At 42.1% G+C, this 17,564-nt stretch overlaps 2 protein-coding genes across 2 annotated transcripts in view; both read right to left on the bottom strand.

Annotated features, from left to right (window-relative positions):
* Positions 1 to 17,564, bottom strand: part of ZDS (zeta-carotene desaturase) — a 28,606-nt gene that overhangs the window by 2,589 nt on the left and 8,453 nt on the right. Inside the window, exons 2-4 of the mRNA XM_087682984.1 lie at positions 17,402 to 17,526; positions 4,203 to 4,337; positions 483 to 555 (exon numbers count right to left, since the gene is read on the bottom strand). Of these exons, the coding sequence (XP_087539110.1) occupies positions 483 to 555; positions 4,203 to 4,337; positions 17,402 to 17,526 (333 nt within the window). The remainder of the gene's footprint in view (positions 1 to 482; positions 556 to 4,202; positions 4,338 to 17,401; positions 17,527 to 17,564) is intronic.
* On the bottom strand, positions 642 to 4,196 carry LOC148041827 (uncharacterized). The gene is made up of 2 exons (XM_087682995.1): positions 3,665 to 4,196; positions 642 to 3,584 (listed from the first exon to the last, which is right to left on the bottom strand). Exons 1-2 carry the CDS (start codon positions 3,935 to 3,937, stop codon positions 3,552 to 3,554), a joined length of 306 nt encoding a protein of 101 aa, XP_087539121.1. The 5' UTR covers positions 3,938 to 4,196; the 3' UTR covers positions 642 to 3,551.

Here is a 17,564-nt window from a genome sequence, read left to right as displayed (position 1 = left end):
CCATTGCTAAATCTCTCTCAATCTTAAACTGTCTTGATAACATCTTGATTAATAATAATGCCATTCATTAAAATCTATGATCTTGCTATTTGATTAATGATTTTCTTTAAGTACAGACTATGTTTGAAATTTGAGAATCCACAGGACCAATAATGCACACAATGGCTACCCTAGTTTTGTGCCAGTTACATTGTCAGATCTCTGATATCCTCCATCAGCCCTAATCTAGACATGAAACCAATTAGCATAAAGTATAACTACTTAGAACCTGATCTGAGATGAGCCACAAAGCATGCACACACACACACACACACCCGGTGCCTTAGAACCTGATCTGAGATGAGCCACAAAGCATGCACACACACACACACACCCTGTGCCCCATGTGGCACCTCAAAGCCAGGCAAGCCCCCAACACGGTGAAGTTATGAAAGCAGATTTAGTTCTTGAGAAATCAGATAGGGTTGTTATCATAAACTCACCACCAATGTGTCCACCTTTATTCACAAAGGTGTGGATGTGCTCCTTCACCAGCAAATTATCATCAGCACCAACCTGCAGACAGACATGAAAATAAAATAAGGTATGGAACAAAAAGTCTGCTTCTTGGGACCTACTGAGCTTCCCTAAGCCTTCAGTACCATCAGTAGTGGTAGTAGCCACAATAGCAGGAATAGCCAGTGTAATTTGTGCTTGGTTGTCCTGCTCCTTCTCTAGCTTCATCCCACCTCTCCCCAGTTGGAGGCATTGCTCATGGCACCTGGCAATCATCCCCGATACTCCTTGGCATTAGTTACTTGAGTCTTGGAGCTCCCAACCTCTATATCTTGCTATCATAAATAGCAGACTTGTTGTTATACAGGTCTGAACAGAGTTTTCTGAGACATTGGGGCTTGTAAATGCTTCCCGAGATGTCTCTAGAGTCTATGCTTATGTATTGATGCCGGATACTTGGGGAATGATATGGCATTGATGTGAGATGGCATTTGAGTATCCAATCCAAGTATCTTGCAAAGCTCTTATTAGAGCATCAAATAACCATACATAACAATGAGTATAGCCAATGTCAAGATTCAAAGGTTCCAATCTCAGCTCAAAGGCAATCCAGAAGCATAGCCAAGCATGTAACATGAACCATAAGCATTGGCATATCACCCAGAATTGTTGGTAAGCAACAGAGAGTAATAGGCATATGCTTTCACCGATAAAATAGCATTCAGCCCTGGTTATTATCTTTCCAGAACAAGATCAAGCTACAATAATAAATAGTTCTGGAATTAGCACCTGAAGACATCTCTACTATCCATGGCATACTTGCAAGCCTGAGCAGTTACAGACACCAATTACAAGATGACTCGCAGCGTACATTAGATATTGCACATATGCCCTATATTCACACGAGCTCTCTCTAATGTTTGCACTCAACACTCGACCAACACATAGATTGTCTTTGTCTACCTAACCTTCATCAAGCTAATAATTCCAGTATGGATACTTTGATTGAAACATTCAAGTCAGGCAATTTCAATTGGCCACAAGAACAAGCATCGATACCACCTAGCCCATGCCTACGCCCTATATTCACACGAGAACTCTCTAATGTTTGCACTCAACACTCGACCAACACATAGATTGTCTTTGTCTACCTGACCTTCATAAAGCTAATAATTCCAGTATGGATACTTTGATTGAAGCATTCGAGTCAGGCAATTTCAATTGGCCACAAGTGTATTGTAAGAACAAGCATCGATACCACCTAGCCCATGCCTACAGAGCATATATCTATAAAACTAAAGCTGGGTCTTTTTGACAATAAACCTTGTATCCCTATCATAACTGGAAATTGTTCTTTTGCATCACCTTCACACATGGCTACTCTTCTAAGTTGCTTTTAAAGATGTAAGTCTAAATACAACTCAATCTCATAACCCAGTTTAGGGTTACATTTAAATCTCATCAATTTATATAATAAAGACAACTTGAAGAGTCCTGCTCCCAACAAAGGGATCTTCTAAATATTTCTCGACCTCTACAGGATACTAAGCAGTTCCTCGCAACATCTTTCCAAGTTCCTAAACAACTAAAGCCATCCATCCATTGCAAAGAGTCCTTTACTAGAGATTCTGTTAGGAAAATTTCTCTATGATAGTTCATTCTCCATGGTAGCTTCTTACAAAAGTAGTTTCAGCTATGATAGCTTCTTCATCTATCATGGCTACGAAGAGGGAGTAAGAAATGGGGGTTTTGGTGCTGTAACAACCTCAAAACAAGCTATTTCTGCTGCTATAACAGCCCCAGAGGGAGCAGGCTGAGAACACCTATCCAAAGGTTCCAAAGGTGATAAGACATCACATGGGCTAAAGGACAACCTGTCCAACTCATCTGTCCATCTGAAACTCTTCTCCCCTCTGACCACAATAATCACTTTTTAGTGGCTCACTGATACAAGGTGACTCCAACGACCAAGTCTTGCGAAAAACTGAGACAAGCCATCACAGCATCATCAACCACCTACAATGATGTGATAATTGCATATTCAAGTCCAACAACTATGTCTCACATTGCCTGCAAGTCTTGGGGCTCACTGATACAAGGTGACTCCAACAACCAAGTCTTGTGAAAAACTCAGACAAGCCATCACAGCATCATCAACCACCTACAATGATGTGATCATTTCATATTCATCTTATTCTACCATCAGGCACCAATACAGGAGCTTGTGCAGAGGTGAAAGGAATATCATAGACAACCATGTTAAATTTCCCATGCACCATCATGTCATCTAACTGTTTTTCAATATGAGAGTAAGGTGATTGCATCCTGAAGAAGACAACCATACCCAACAATGAAGTGCTACCATCTGTATACAACAACTGTATAAGCTGTCAGACCTCCAATGAAGTTTTTACCACCTTATGATTGGCAACTGTCACTGCTATCTCATGATTTACAGTCCCATACTGTTTCAACAGACCCTTCACTTTTCCTACTGAATAAGCAATAGATTACTTATGTTCTGCTGGCTGCAATCCAAAGTCAACTTCTTAAATATTCTCTCTCTGTACCGGCATTAGCTATATCCCAGGAAACATCCTCAAATCTGTCCACTGCCATCATTCACCCATATCACGACCAATAAAGACATGCACAAATGTGAGATCCAGTCTACAAAGCCCCTAAGTAACTGTACTCACTATCTCCAGATGACCTTGCACCTGACCTGCAATTTGAGGTCTCCATGTGGTTGAGGAAGGCGACTGCTTCGTGAAGAAAACAACCATACCCAACAATGAAGTGCTACCATCTGTATACAACAACTCTATGAGCTGTCAGACCTCCAATAAAGTTTTTACCACTTTACAGTTGCGAATTGTCACTGCTTTCTCATGGTTTACAGACCCATACAGTTCCAACAGACCCTTCACTTTTCCTAATGAATAAGCAATAGATTACTTATGCTCTGCTGGCTGCAATCCAAAATCAACTTCTTAAATATTCTCTCTGTACTGGCATTAGCTATATCCCAGAAACATCTCCAAATCCATCCACTGTCACCATCCACCCATATCACCACCAATAAGGACCTGCACAAATGTGAGGTTCAGTCTACAAAGCTCCTGTTAAGTAACTGTGCTCACTAACTCCCGATGACCTTGCAACTGACCTGCAATTTGAGGTCTCCATGTGGGTGATCTCCCCCCTCCGCTGTCCTGTGACCTGCTGCAGTTTTTGTATGAAACATCTGCAACCTGTGCTCAAAACTACACCCCATACACTCTGCAGGTCTGCCTTGAATTTCCCTAATCAACTTGGATGAGAACCACCTTTGACATGCACTGTTCCCTAGCCTTTCTTTTTGAGAGACTGTTGTCATCCACAGATTCCACATACCTCTCCATGCAAAGTCAGCTCCACAGCTACACATTTTGCTACCCATAGCTTTTGCAGGCCTCCCATGCTGTCTCAGATAGACACTTGCTCCCTTCCCCTTGAATTCCAGCACATTTACAGACAATAGTATCTTTAATATAGCATGCAATATGGTAAAGACTGCTCACATTCAAAATATATTTGAACCGACTATTTCCACTCAAGCTTGGCACAACTCGAGCGAAAGCCCCAACTCATAAGAAAGATGCACAAGGCTTATCAAAACAGCATACATCAGATGAACAAAAATTGGTAGACAGCAATTCACAAACCTTGGTCATGAGCCGGAATAAGTTATTGTAGCAACCAAAAAACACATGCAGGCCCATCTCAATATGATTCCCATCTTTGTCAGTAAAAGATCCAACTTTGCCACCTATAAATGATCTTGAGTCATATATATCAACCTGCAAAAAGAAGAACAGTAAAAAAAAAAGTGATTGAAAAGTAATTAGAGCATTAGATCCTTCCACTTTAGTCATCCAGAATATTTTATAGACCATGTGACCATCATTCATGTAGGACATTGAAAAAGACATACCAGATTAAAACTAACAGGGAGCCGTAAGACTGAACATGCCATCATTCAAAAATGAGACACTGTATAGAGACTCATGTTTGAGGCATACCTAGAGTTGACATCACTAACCACTCATACAAGGGTGAAAGAATTTGCAAGGAAATCCTTGTAGGCTATAGAAATTTGCTGGAAGGTAGGTTAAGATATTTTGGCCAAGAAGAAGACAGCAATTCACCACCTCTAAGTTTAAAAGCAACTAGGAAATAGACTATTAAAAGTCCCAAACCTATGCCTAGAAAACAATCTTCAAAAACCCATAAATCCATGTTCTGACAATTTTACATGGTGATTGGAATCAATAGGATTCAACTTAAAACCTTGTGCTAAAATGCATCAAATTGTGCTCTGACATTGAGTCCACAGCTCAATATGATCAATCACCAGCCAGAGCCTACAGTGGCAATCGAGAATGACTTGGGACTCATGCTTGATAGGTTCTAGAATAAGTTTTCCCTTCAAACAATCTAAGGACACTTAGTTTGTCTCAAGTTTTAAGGACAAGATAATGGCATATACGTCTCTTTGAAATCACTTTTATTTAAGGTCATCACTGTGGTCAAACAACCACAAAATCAACACCAGCTGTACTGTAGTAATAGAAAATGAAACAGTGCCTGTTGCTTTTCAATTATTTAATGATATGAAAGGGAAATTTTTTATTTCCATATACTAACGAGAGTTCGCTGCATTTCACGCTACAAGTCACTCCAGTTGATTGTTGATTAAAAGTCCCAAAGCTATGCCTAGAAAACAATCTTCAAAAACCCATAAATCCATGTTCTGACAATTTTACATGGTGATTGGAATCAATAGGATTCAACTTAAAACCTTGTGCTTAAATGCATCAAATTGTGCTCTGACATTGAGTCCACAGCTCAATATGATCAATCACCAGGCAGAGCCTACAGTGGCAATCGAGAATGACTTGGGACTCATGCTTGATAGGCTCTAGAATAAGTTTTCCCTTCAAACAATCTAAGGACACTTAGTTTGTCTCAAGTTTTAAGGACAAGATAATGGCATTTAGTCTCTTTGAAATCACTTTTATTTAAGGCCATCACTGTGGTTAAACAACCACAAAATCAACACCAGCTGTACTGTAGTAATAGAAAATGAAACAGTGCCTGTTGCTTTTCAATTATTTAATGATAAGAAAGGGAAATTTTTTATTTCCATATACTAAAGAGAGTTCGCTGCATTTCACGCTACAAGTCACTCCAGTTGATTGTTGGAGTGGTACATGGGCATCCAACAATCTGTAAGTCTACCAGCCATTTGTAATTTATTCATAGCAAAACAATCTGCCCATGACCAATACAAGCTAGCTGAGCTGTGTTTTCATCTGATATGACAGTTATTAGAACATTTTCACTAGCGGCACTGTCTAGCCATGTGCAGTAAGTGGCATGGTTTTGCATTCAACATCCAGTAGCAAGAGGCTGTGTTTTCATTGTATAAGTAGCATAAGTGGCTTAAACTTGGCAGACATCACATGACAAATGTTGCATACTTCCAATCAAACTTAATCATGGATGGTAGAGAGATAGGAACAAAGCACCAAGGTTGGAGGGGGTCCAAACTTATTGGCAACAGGAGACAACTATTGCCTCCTCAGGACTCTCAATAATGATACTGGCAGCTATCTGTGAAAGATATCAACAATGACACACAAAGCAGAACAAGACACCTTGACTCCTCCAGTCAGCTTAGTCTAAATATACTCAAGTCCTCATAGAAGAACCTTACAATCCTAGATCCATGAATTGATCAGTCATATACACCTTCACATTGTTGAGATGTGGGTGGGCAGTACGGAAGCAAGAAACACAGAGAGAGAAGAAAGAACATAGAGATAAATGAAGAAATGGAACTCTAATGATCTGAATGAGAAGGCCAAATACAACAGCCCCTGCATCGACTACTAAGCAGGAGAGAGACCTGACGGAGGGACACGAGAGAAGATGCCGATGGCTCAAATGAGATAATGATGATCAAGAACAGCAGGAAGTGGTGGAAGACTGAACAAAATCCTGAGGAGAGAGAAAGCTATTGCCATAAATAACCTAATTCTCAACATGCTGTCCAACCAACTGCCCAGTAATGGGCAAACTTGTCAAAATAGGTCCAACTGATTCAAAGTATGCTGCCTTCCCAAAAGTGGCCATCCAGAAGATGTCAACCCTGCAGGGAATCTATCGGCCCAGGCTGGGATCTGACAAGAATCAGAAAAAGAGAGATGACTGCTGCTGGAATGCCACATGAGTAAGAAAAGATGTTGTCTGTTGATGGAGAGAGCCACAAGGGTTGCTGGACATGCAAGACAAACCAAAAGCTGCCATGGGCAGATCTTAGAACTCAGAAATCTTAATCTCCACCTGATATGCATAGGGTGAGGGATGCTGTCATAAACAAAGGACTGACCGAAAGAGTGCCAAAGCTCCGAATGTCCTCACCAAACTCTAGTGGAGGCTCACAACCAAAAGATGAACTACCTCTCTCAAAGCTTGGGTGTGGATGAAGGCCGAAGAAGCAAAGGTAGAGCACCATAGGAAACAACTTGCAAAAGAGGAAAACTTGAATGCCATGAACAACCTCCAAAGAAAGTTCCGAAGGTCTACAATGAATCCAAGGGTAGCACAACATCCGGTGGAAGATTAGGAAATGTCAATGTCAATATTGTCCATCGAATAAGAAAACCAACCAAGTAGTATGACCCCCTCCCTAGATGGAAACCCAAAGAAATGGGTGGTAAGAACATGCCAATGGGAGTGGACAGGCCTAAAATGGGTCACACAAGGTATTCGAGTCAGGAATGGATGAGCCAAGTTACAGGGCCCGACTAGATGCCAATGAGGAGCTATCTAAGGCATTGAAGAGCACTCCTACTAAGGATGGACATTAGGGGCCCAAAGGGCATCAGATAGGCATGCTAGCATCAAGGAAGGGTGGCTTGGAGAAGAGGAAAAGTACCCACTACATGATGTAAAGGGACAGGGTGTTGAGGGAACATGGTGGGGGATGGGAAGGAACTTGTGGTGTGGAAGGTAGCCAATGGGAATAGGTGAGGCAAAGGGAATATGCTGAGGACCCCACTTAGGAGTAGAGGGGAAAGGCCATAGATTAAGTGGAGATGGAGGCCCAAAACAGAGACATGTAGGAGTTCCACTATGTAGCTCAAGGAGAGAACGGTCATGAAGTGAAGACATGGGGTCCACACTACTAACAGGAACAAGTATAATGTAACAAGGACAGACCCCTCCCTTGAGCCCCCCTAATAACAGAGACCACTTGATGATGAAGATAATTAGGTCTAGAACTCAATAGCATTTTAATGCATTTCATCTTGAGGACTGCATCACTACAATTTAAGGAGAGAAAAGAGAGTGGGTGTTGAGCCAAATCTGTAAAAGCACTTGAATGGGGATCCATAGTAGGTCCGGGACAAGGGATCATAATGAAATCCAATAGGTCAAAGGTATCAAGGATGGCCTCAATCTTGCATGACCAAATGGCACAATTGGTCCCGATCCAGCTAATAGTTTCAAGAAAGGTTGGGAAGGACAGGCATCTAGAAGGGGTAAGGGACACATAAACACATGGGGGTTAAGAGTATTGAGCTAAGAAATGCATTCCGTGTTGTTTAGCCACTTAAACAGCCCCAAAACAAGCTTAATTTAATGAAAACCCTAAAACGGGGAGCGGTTCGAGAGAGTTCAATGAAACCCTAATTTGGGAAGGTCCATCCTCATCTATAAATAGACAAGCTGCCCCATTCTGTCCCATCCCTTTTTGTGCAGGTTTCTCACCCTTGAGTGCAGATTTCAGCCATCAGCCCCCCACATACGTGCCTGTCCAGCCCCATCAACTACTACCCACCTTCCTCTACATCTAGCGCTCCTCCATCGACATTGCCGACAGTTTCTGACCCTCTTTTGTTTGCGTTTGGAGCTGCCACATCTTGGCAACTGTATACACTCCTTGTGTTTGGTTCCAGACCAGCCAAGTGACAATTCCCACACTCCAACTACTATGCGGCCAATTGCTATGCGGCCAAAGATCGTACTTGGCATATAAACATCAACTTTGAGCTTCAGGAGTTTTCCATTAAGTAAGGGGATAATCTGAAAGTCAAGTTAGCCGAATATCAACGGTTACTAGCCGAGTTTGCCACTATTGGCTCTCCGAAGTCTGACGACAATCAGGTCAGGTTCTTCTTGAACAAGTTGCCCGACAAATACATGTTATCAGTCTGGTCATCTCATGTGTGAGTCTAGGCTATGCTTGACATTACTGGGTATATTAGGTATTTTATGGTGGTCATCTTAGTGATTATTTAGGCATTTATTGTTGGCTGACCAGCTGCCATATTTGGCATATTTTGGGCCTATTTATTCAGTGGCTCCTCCTCTCATTCAATCATCATCATTCTTCAAGCGGTCTTCTTGTTGGAGAGAGGAGCCAGTGCCGATGCCCAAGCGAGAGCAAGTGCCGAAGCCCAAGCAACCAGTGACTCACTCTTGTTTGTACACATCATTCTCGTGTTTGGTATATGGATTCCATTTCTCGAGCACACCTCTGAGTTCTCTTCCTTTGTAGTGTTCTTTTGTTCTTTTGTTTTCTTTCTCTTCTATCTTGTGTTCAGCAATTTATTTCAACACTTGTCTATGCTTCCATTGCTGCACCACTTCTGACATGGTATCAAATTGCAGGATCTCGGTTCTTGCTGCAATTTTTCCGCCGATTATAGGTCTTGCTTCCCCCTACTGATCAGGCTTGCGTTTTTCAAACCAGCAACCTGTGTTTTCAGCCTATGCCTAGATTTCAGTCTACAATCGTCAATTTGCTGCATTCAATGCTCCACCAGCCTGCGTTTTTGGTTTTCTGTCCCTAACTGTGGCTGGGCGCCTAGATTTCAGTCTACAATCGTCAATTTGCTTATTCAATGCTACACCAGCCTGCGTTTTTGGTTTTCTGCCCCTAACTATGGCTGGGCGACTGTTTGTACAAGCCGTTTTTGCTGTTTGACTGGTTTTTCTTCATTTTCAGCAGTTGGCTTTTGTTTTTTTATCAAATTTTTGGTTACACTGCACGTGCACTCTCATTTTGTGAAGTTTTTGCTGTTGGTTTGGCTGTATTCCCTCTTCTATATCCTCTATCTTCTCTTCTTCTCCTCTCCAGATGGCTCCTCCATGCACTTCTACAGATGATAAGTTACATGGACTTGACTATCTTACGTGGACTGTTGTGACGAAAGGTTGGTTTGTGCAGAAGCAAATTTGGTACACTGTATGTGGAGCTATTACTTGGCCTCAGCATCCTTTTCCTCTTCCCAACAATTTTGATGAGGACAACCATGAGAAAGGTGTGCTTACATGGGATTCCAACGATGCCCATGCATATTCTACCCTGCTTCGGTGTATTTCTAAGTTCTCCCGACAGTTACCTCTTATAGGACCTCACCAGAAATATGGTCGAAGCTTCAAATGTTGTACGAGGCACCTTCCCCCATGGATGTTGTGACCTTTTATGGACAGCTTCAACAGATGAAGTTTGAGTCCAAGGACACCATTCAGTTATTTTTTACTCCGTGTTACACAAGTATAAGACCAACTTCGACACATGTAGTTTGCCCTTCCAAAGGCACATCTAGGGGGCATGGTACTCTATAGGCCTCCCCCAGAGGAGTGGTGAATGCTTCGAGAGCGCAAAGATCCTCTACATCTGTGAGCTTTACACATATGTCTTCGATGTTGCTTGAGCATGAGACATCTTTGTGTTTAAAGGGGAGGCTCTCATCTCATTATGGAGATTCCAATGAGGCCTTTCCAGCTTCTGAGAGGGGTGATAGGAAGAAGAAGTCGAAGGCCCAGTGTTATCATTGTGGTAAGAAGGGCCACTTGCGGAAGGATTACCCTCCCTCAACTGCTTTCTAGTCCAAGTGATGCGGTCATCCCTCACAACTGCTTCTGAGAGGGGTGATAGGAAGAAGAAGTCGAAGGCCCAATGTTATCATTGTGGTAAGAAGGGCCGCTTGCGGAAGGACTACAAGAAGTTAGTTGCCTCACAAAAGAAGAAGAAGCACTCTTAGGACTTTAGGCTATAGAGTCAGGCCCATGGGAGTCCTATCTATTTTCCTTTCATTTTTAAGTCTTCCATTGCATTTACACACACCAAACACATATGCATTATTGTACTTATTTATTTAGTTAATTTTTTCATTTTTGTTTTGTTTTGTTTTTTAGAGCATCTCATTACTAACCTCTGTGATTGCAAATCTTGATCTCTTTTGCAAAATTTGTTTTCCATGCAGGGCTAACATGCAAGTTTGTCTAGTCCTACCTAGGCTAGTGACATGAGATGTGCACCATTCCATTCATAGTTTCATCTTCCTCGGAGTTTTATTCTTCTACCAGCATGGAGACTTCCCGTCCCACGGTGTCTTTAACATCGGCCTTTCCCCACCCCTGTTGTACCTTCACTTTTTTGACATCAACATTCAAGGTTGAGAGGGGGTTCTTACCCTTCTTGGTATTCTACAAGTTTCGGCACTTGTCTTCAACATCGGCCTTTCCCCACCCATGTTGTACCTTCACCCTTTGCATTGCATAATTTCATCATCTTTGTACTAGGACACTTGGGCAAGTGAACAATTTTTCCACGAGGGACACTGTCTAAGTGGCACTTGCTGCATGAGCATTTCACAGCATGTAGCATACTCATGGTGCAAAGCACCACTAGATGGATCCTAAGTTACTTCCACCAGCAATTAATACACCACACCACCATTACTTCATGACCATTCCCTCCTCATCGACAGCCTCGAGTGGATGGGTAGCTTCTCTGTTTTATGATGGGTTGGACCTGACCATCCCTTCTCATTCTCCCGTTTTCTATGATTACTCAATCGACCGCAAACCATCTCTCACTTTTCTTTTTTTTTAAATCAAAGTTCGTTATAGTTCCATCCGCCTTTGTAAGGCAAACTTGGTCAGTCATTGGGCAGCCGATGAGCACCCTTTGTCCGATGCCATGTCCTCTCTAGGGTGACTACTTAGACTCCCTTGGTAAGATAACCATCGCCTCTATAGTCTTAGTAGGCCACTGAGTAGCCACCATCCACCCTTTGTCCGATGCCCTCGCTGCTTTGGGGTGAGATGCCTTGGGTAAACTGGATTGGCCTCCCTTTCTCACCTTGTTTTGGGCCTGAGAGGGGGGTATTAAGCTAAAAAATGCATTCCATGCTAATTAGCCACTTAAACAATCCCAAAACGAACTTAATTTAATGAAAACCCTAAAACGAGTTGATTAGCCACTTAAACAGCCCCAAAACAAACTTAATTTAATGAAAACCCTAAAACGAGGTGCAGTTCAAGAGAGTTCAGTGAAACTCTAGATTTCAGCCATCACCCCCACATACGTGGCTCTCCATCCCCATCAATTGCTACCACACCTTCCTCTACATCTAGCACTCCTCCATTAACATTGGCGACAATTTCTAACCCTCTTATGTTTACGTTTAGAGCTGCCACATCTTGGCAATTGCATACACTGCTTGTGTTTGGTTCCAGACCAGCTAGGCAACAGTTGCTACACACTCCACCTGCTTGCGTTTGGTGTCTCTTCCTCCACACAACACGTGCTAGCGCTCCTCATCTAGGCGACATCTTGCATTTACACTCATCTAGGGGCCGCTTTCCATCTCCACAACTTCTCCTGCTTGCGTTTGGTGCTCCATGCCCTAATGGCGTCATCGTCTTGCAGCATCCTCTTCTTCCTACACTCCAACTGGTGGTCACAAACTTGGGATCCATCTCTCGTGGACGTCACTCTTCGACACACTACTCTGCCCTTAGGCACACTGTATACTCTTACATTCATTTACAACATTCATTCACTTCAAAGTTGTGTTCTTTCTCTCCCTTCTTCTGTTCTATGTTTCAATGTTGAGTTTTGCATTTAGGGTTTGAGTTTTGCTTTTTGTGTCTCTGTTTGTTTCCTTGTGCTTCTACCATGGTCGTACACTTTGTGTTTCCTCAGTGCAAGCCCTAGCAGTGACTCCACAGTCTTCTACACAAGGAGGGAGGCCGGTCATGGTCCACATCAATTGGTCTCACAATCACATTGGTCCTCACATAGATCCTTGTGATCCTCACAATCAAAACAATCTTTGCAGTGATCCTCCTAATCACAATAGTGTTCACAAAAATCATCAATATCATGTCAATCTTCATTGCAGCTCTTGGAGTCTTGGTTGCTCTCCCAATCCAAATGTTCTTGAATGTTCCAATCATAGTGGTCTGACATCTTTGACCCTTCAAAATCTACCAAGAAAAGGCTGCATTTGAGGAAGATTGCTACTGAACCGCTCTGTGGAGCCACTGCTAGGGCTTGCACTGAGGAAACACAAAGTGTACGACCATGGTAGAAGCACAAGGAGGGATCCTCACAATCAAAACAATCTTTGCAGTGATCCTCCTAATCACAATAGTGTTCACAAAAATCATCAATATCATGTCAGTCTTCATGGCAGCTCTTGGAGTCTTGGTTGCTCTCCCAATCCAAATGTTCTTGAACGTTCCAATCATAGTGGTCTGACATCTTTGACCCTTCAAAATCTACCAAGAAAAGGCTGTATTTGAGGAAGATTGCTACCGAACCCCTCTGTGGAGTCACTGCTAGGGCTTGCACTGAGGACACACAAAGTGTACGACCATGGTAGAAGCACAAGGAGGGAGGCCGGTCATGGTCCACATCAATTGGTCTCACAATCACATCCGTCCTCACATAGATCCTTGTGATCCTCACAATCAAAACAATCTTTGCAGTGATCCTCCTAATCACAATAGTGTTCACAAAAATCATCAGTATCATGTCAGTCTTCATGGCAGCTCTTGGAGTCTTGGTTGCTCTCCCGATCCAAATGTTCTTGAACATTCCAATCATAGTGGTCTGACATCTTTGACCCTTCAAAATCTACCAAGAAAAGGCTGCATTTGAGGAAGATTGCTACCGAACCGCTCTGGATGAGTCCTCAATGGAGACTTCTTCCAAGCAAATAAGGGATTTGAAGAGAGGGAAAGCATAGAAGTTAGGTGAGAATGCAACAGGCTGGGATCCCTTCATGCAACACACTTGGCGATGATACCATGTGAGGCACAATATGTAAGTGAGAAACACATAGAAAGAAGAAGGAATACAATGATAGATAATGGACAAAATTCTAATCTGAATGAAAGGGCAGAATACAAGAGCCACTATATGTGTGGACACTGCCAAATCATGAGGGCAATGAACTGCTAAGAAGGAAAGAGAAAATCTAATGGAGAGAGGAGAGAAAATCACAAACAGCAGGAACAGGGAGACTATCACAATGCTGAAAGGAGAGAAAATTAAGGCGATACATAGCCTAACTCTCAACACAAACAGCAGGAACAGGGACACTATCACAATGCTAAAAGGAGAGAAAATTAAGGTGAAAAATAGCCTAACTCTCAACATGCTGGCTGACAGGCTGCCCAATAATGGGCTGCCAAAACAGGTTGAACTACCACAAAATGTGCTGTCTACTCAAAAGTGGTCGTCCAGGAGATGTCTGCTCTGCACAAAATCTATCCATCCAGGCTGCCATCTGATGCAAAACAGAAGAGAAGTGACTGCTGCTGGAGTGTGACGTGGGCTGCAGAAATTATGTAGCCTACTGATGGAGATAGCCAAGTGGGCCCCAGGACAAGCAAGACAAACCATACAAAGCCATGGCATATCTGAGAAACCCTAATCTCCACCTGATATGCCTACAATGAATGCTGCTATCATAAACAAACGACTGACGGAAAGAGAGAGTGCCAGCGATCCAAATATCTTCACCAAACTCTGGTAAAGGCTCACAACTAGGAGATAGACACAAAACAAGGCAGACAAAAATTTGTCTAATAACATGAGAACGCATAATTCAGCATATAAACCAATCCTGGAGGAAGTCTGGCAACCCAAAATAGATTTAAACTAGGAGCAGAACAGCCTCTGAAACATCTACAAAAAAATCTATCGCAAACAATCAGCCCAAATATGGATCATTACTTCTTTTTTCCATATCATGGGTAATCCAAAAGGTTGGTTCCCTAGTGCAAGGCAACCAAAGGCTTTGTTTTACATAAGCAATGCTGCATTTTTGCTAATTCAATTAAGCAAAGATGTGAATTTTTGTCGAAGATAAGACCCAAACACCCAAAAGGGGGGTATCTTTTATCCAAGATATTAGCATAGTGATCATGCAAGTCCTAGGCTAGCATTTTTCTATGTGTAGATAGCTTGCAAACCAAAGGAACTAGTGACCCTGCCAAGGAACCAAGTGGTTGAGTAGGCAAGAATCCTAATTTTCACAAGCACACCATGTGGCCATGGGTTCCTGATGAAGTTATGCACCGAACAAGACTTGAGCCCACACACTTGCAATGATGAATCCAAGACTTCAGTGCTAAGAAACTACTTTTGGGCATAGTTGAGAGAAACTCAAAATGGGAATGGGAGCAAAGATGGAATTGGACATGGAAACTAAACAGAAAGGAAAATGTATGAGAAGAGGAAAACAAGAATGCCATGTCATTAAGGGGTAAGAGAGGAGAGGAGAAGAGGGGCAAAAATGTGTGAAGGAAGAAATAAAGAGGACATTTTAAATGAGAAAAAGCAAGAGTGAAAAAGCAAAAGAGTGTAGGTGCCCTAGAGGCGTAGTGAGTAGGAATTTGGGGCATTGCATGGCTTCGAGACATATAGTTGCATTTTGACATCAGTTTGAGATTCATCCACATAGTGTGTATTCTTAGGATAGTCATTGTCTCAGATAAATATTGCCTCATTTGACAGAGCATCAAGGTTGGGGGAAGAGAATGTACTCTTTGCAAGCACAAGATCAAAACTCTTTATCTTCTTTTCCCTACTCTTGCTATACCTGAACGTGAAATAGCTCCAGCCCATGCAACAGGAAATAGCTCCAGCACATGCAACAGGAGTAATCCAGATTGCTAGGATCAATGTAACTTCATGATTTTGTCCGTAGTTTCTTCCATATAGCAAATGCGGAAGGCTGTGGAAGTATGATTTGAGTACAACTCAGACCTTGGGATTAAATCATACATGGCCCTTGACTTTCATAAGATTCAAACTTCAAAGATAGTAATTAACTGCAATAATAACATATAAGCTCATAAACCTTCTAGTTTTCCAAGAACTCCATTGCCCATACACGGTTTCTCCATAATTGTTTCATACATTTCATTGGCCCCATCATATGAGTATGAATGCCCCTATGCTTTAGGCCTTCCCAATAATGTGTTCATATCTGATGGCATCCCATGAGTGCTGCCTGCCATTAGTCTGAATGATGACTAAAAAATCTTGAAAGTACATTGACACTACATCAGAAAAGAATTATACAAATAGTTTTAAGGCCTAAACTTAATCTTGAGACTTAAAACAACACAGTTTAAACATTTAGAGTATTTACTTCAAACAGAGATGCAAAAGACAGTTTGAGGATAGAGAGCTTAGGAGTACATGGCTTGAAAGTTGAGGGTAGAGACCTTGAGGAGGTAGAGATAGAGCTTGGGTTAAAGAGAGAGTGTGCATGTGTGATGTGTATTGTGGGAGAGTGAGCATAAACAGCACCTAAAACAGCCCCAAAAGCTGCTCCAAACAGTCACCAACAATCACCGAAAGTCACGCAAATGGCTACTTTTCCTGGACAAGTTTGGACGGCATCCAATGGGTTGTATGCGATGTGCAGATAAGTCAGATCATCCTATCCGTCAAATGTGGACAACTATGCTCACATTCCAATTACTGGGTAGCTTCCCAATAGTGGTTCCATCAAGTCCCATTGAAGTAGTTTTAGTGTGAAGCACTCTGATGGTTATGATTAGCACACCATAGGCCCTGCTTATTCTGCACTCAGCTGTGTGGTTGGCTTATGAAACTCCTTGATTTGTACAACCATCTCATTTTGCAATCACTAGAAAGAGGATTTTCAGTGGTGAGACTCACATCATCCAAAACCTTCCCAATGTTGCTGAGGAACAAAATCGTCCCATGGAGTCATGTGGTACAGTGGTTTCAGTATAAGGTAGTTTGATTATCAACATACGTTTCTTCTTTGTTGGAAAATGACAAGCCTTCAAAAATCTGACTCTGTTAGTCTGCCTACCACGCACATGATATCAAGCTCAAGGGATAAGAGAGTCCCAGCTCAGACAGCCGGTCCCTTGCACCACACATCATCGAAAAATTTCATACATCCACCATATTCCTACAGATCAACTTTCTTATGAGATGCTTCAGCCACATGGGAGCACCCTCCAACCTTGTAGATGGCTCAGAGGACACATAAGGAAACCACAACAACAATAATAATTAATTATCTGTTTATAAGAAGGTATTTATCTGGAGGCATGCTTTTGTTGGTCATTTGTGTTGGCCAATTTTTTCCTTTTTTGTTTCACACAAGATATGCACATTACTTATAATTATAGATTCTCCTCTCAGACTATCACACTTTTTACCTACACATTACTCCAACAACATAAAAGTTCCCTCTGACCTCAAGCATACTTGTGACAAACCAGAGTATGCTTAAAACAAACATGATTGCGAAGCTGTTGTTTTTCAGAACTTCCCAAGACTGGTAGGCCCTGAGACCTTAAAAGGCAAGCATTTAAATCCATGCCTCTGACTTTAATTATGCTTTTGTGTGACAAATGTTGAAGAGCTGTTGAGTTTCAGAACATTTCCCAAGGCCTATAGGCCTTAAAACATTACAGGTTAAGAATTTGCCTTTCATGACCCAATCCATGTTAATATTACCCAAAAAAAGTACACCAAAAACTTTGAAAGAAGACATACCTCATGGCCTTGATCCAACAGCTCAACAGCTGTAGACATGCCTGCAAGGCCAGCTCCAATTATGGCCACCTTCAGCTTTGGTCCTGTGTACCTTTCAGGCTCAGGAGGAAAGAGACCTTTAGGAGCTGCCAAACATAGAACAGGCAAGGCTCATCAATTTCAT

The sequence above is a fragment of the Lygodium microphyllum genome, chromosome 1 (assembly GCF_053477565.2).
Source record: "Lygodium microphyllum isolate KBCC chromosome 1, Lygodium_microphyllum_v1.1.10, whole genome shotgun sequence".
Lineage (NCBI taxonomy): Eukaryota > Viridiplantae > Streptophyta > Polypodiopsida > Schizaeales > Lygodiaceae > Lygodium > Lygodium microphyllum.
Note: the sequence above shows the minus strand (reverse complement) of the source record. Positions and strands in the feature narration are given on the sequence as shown.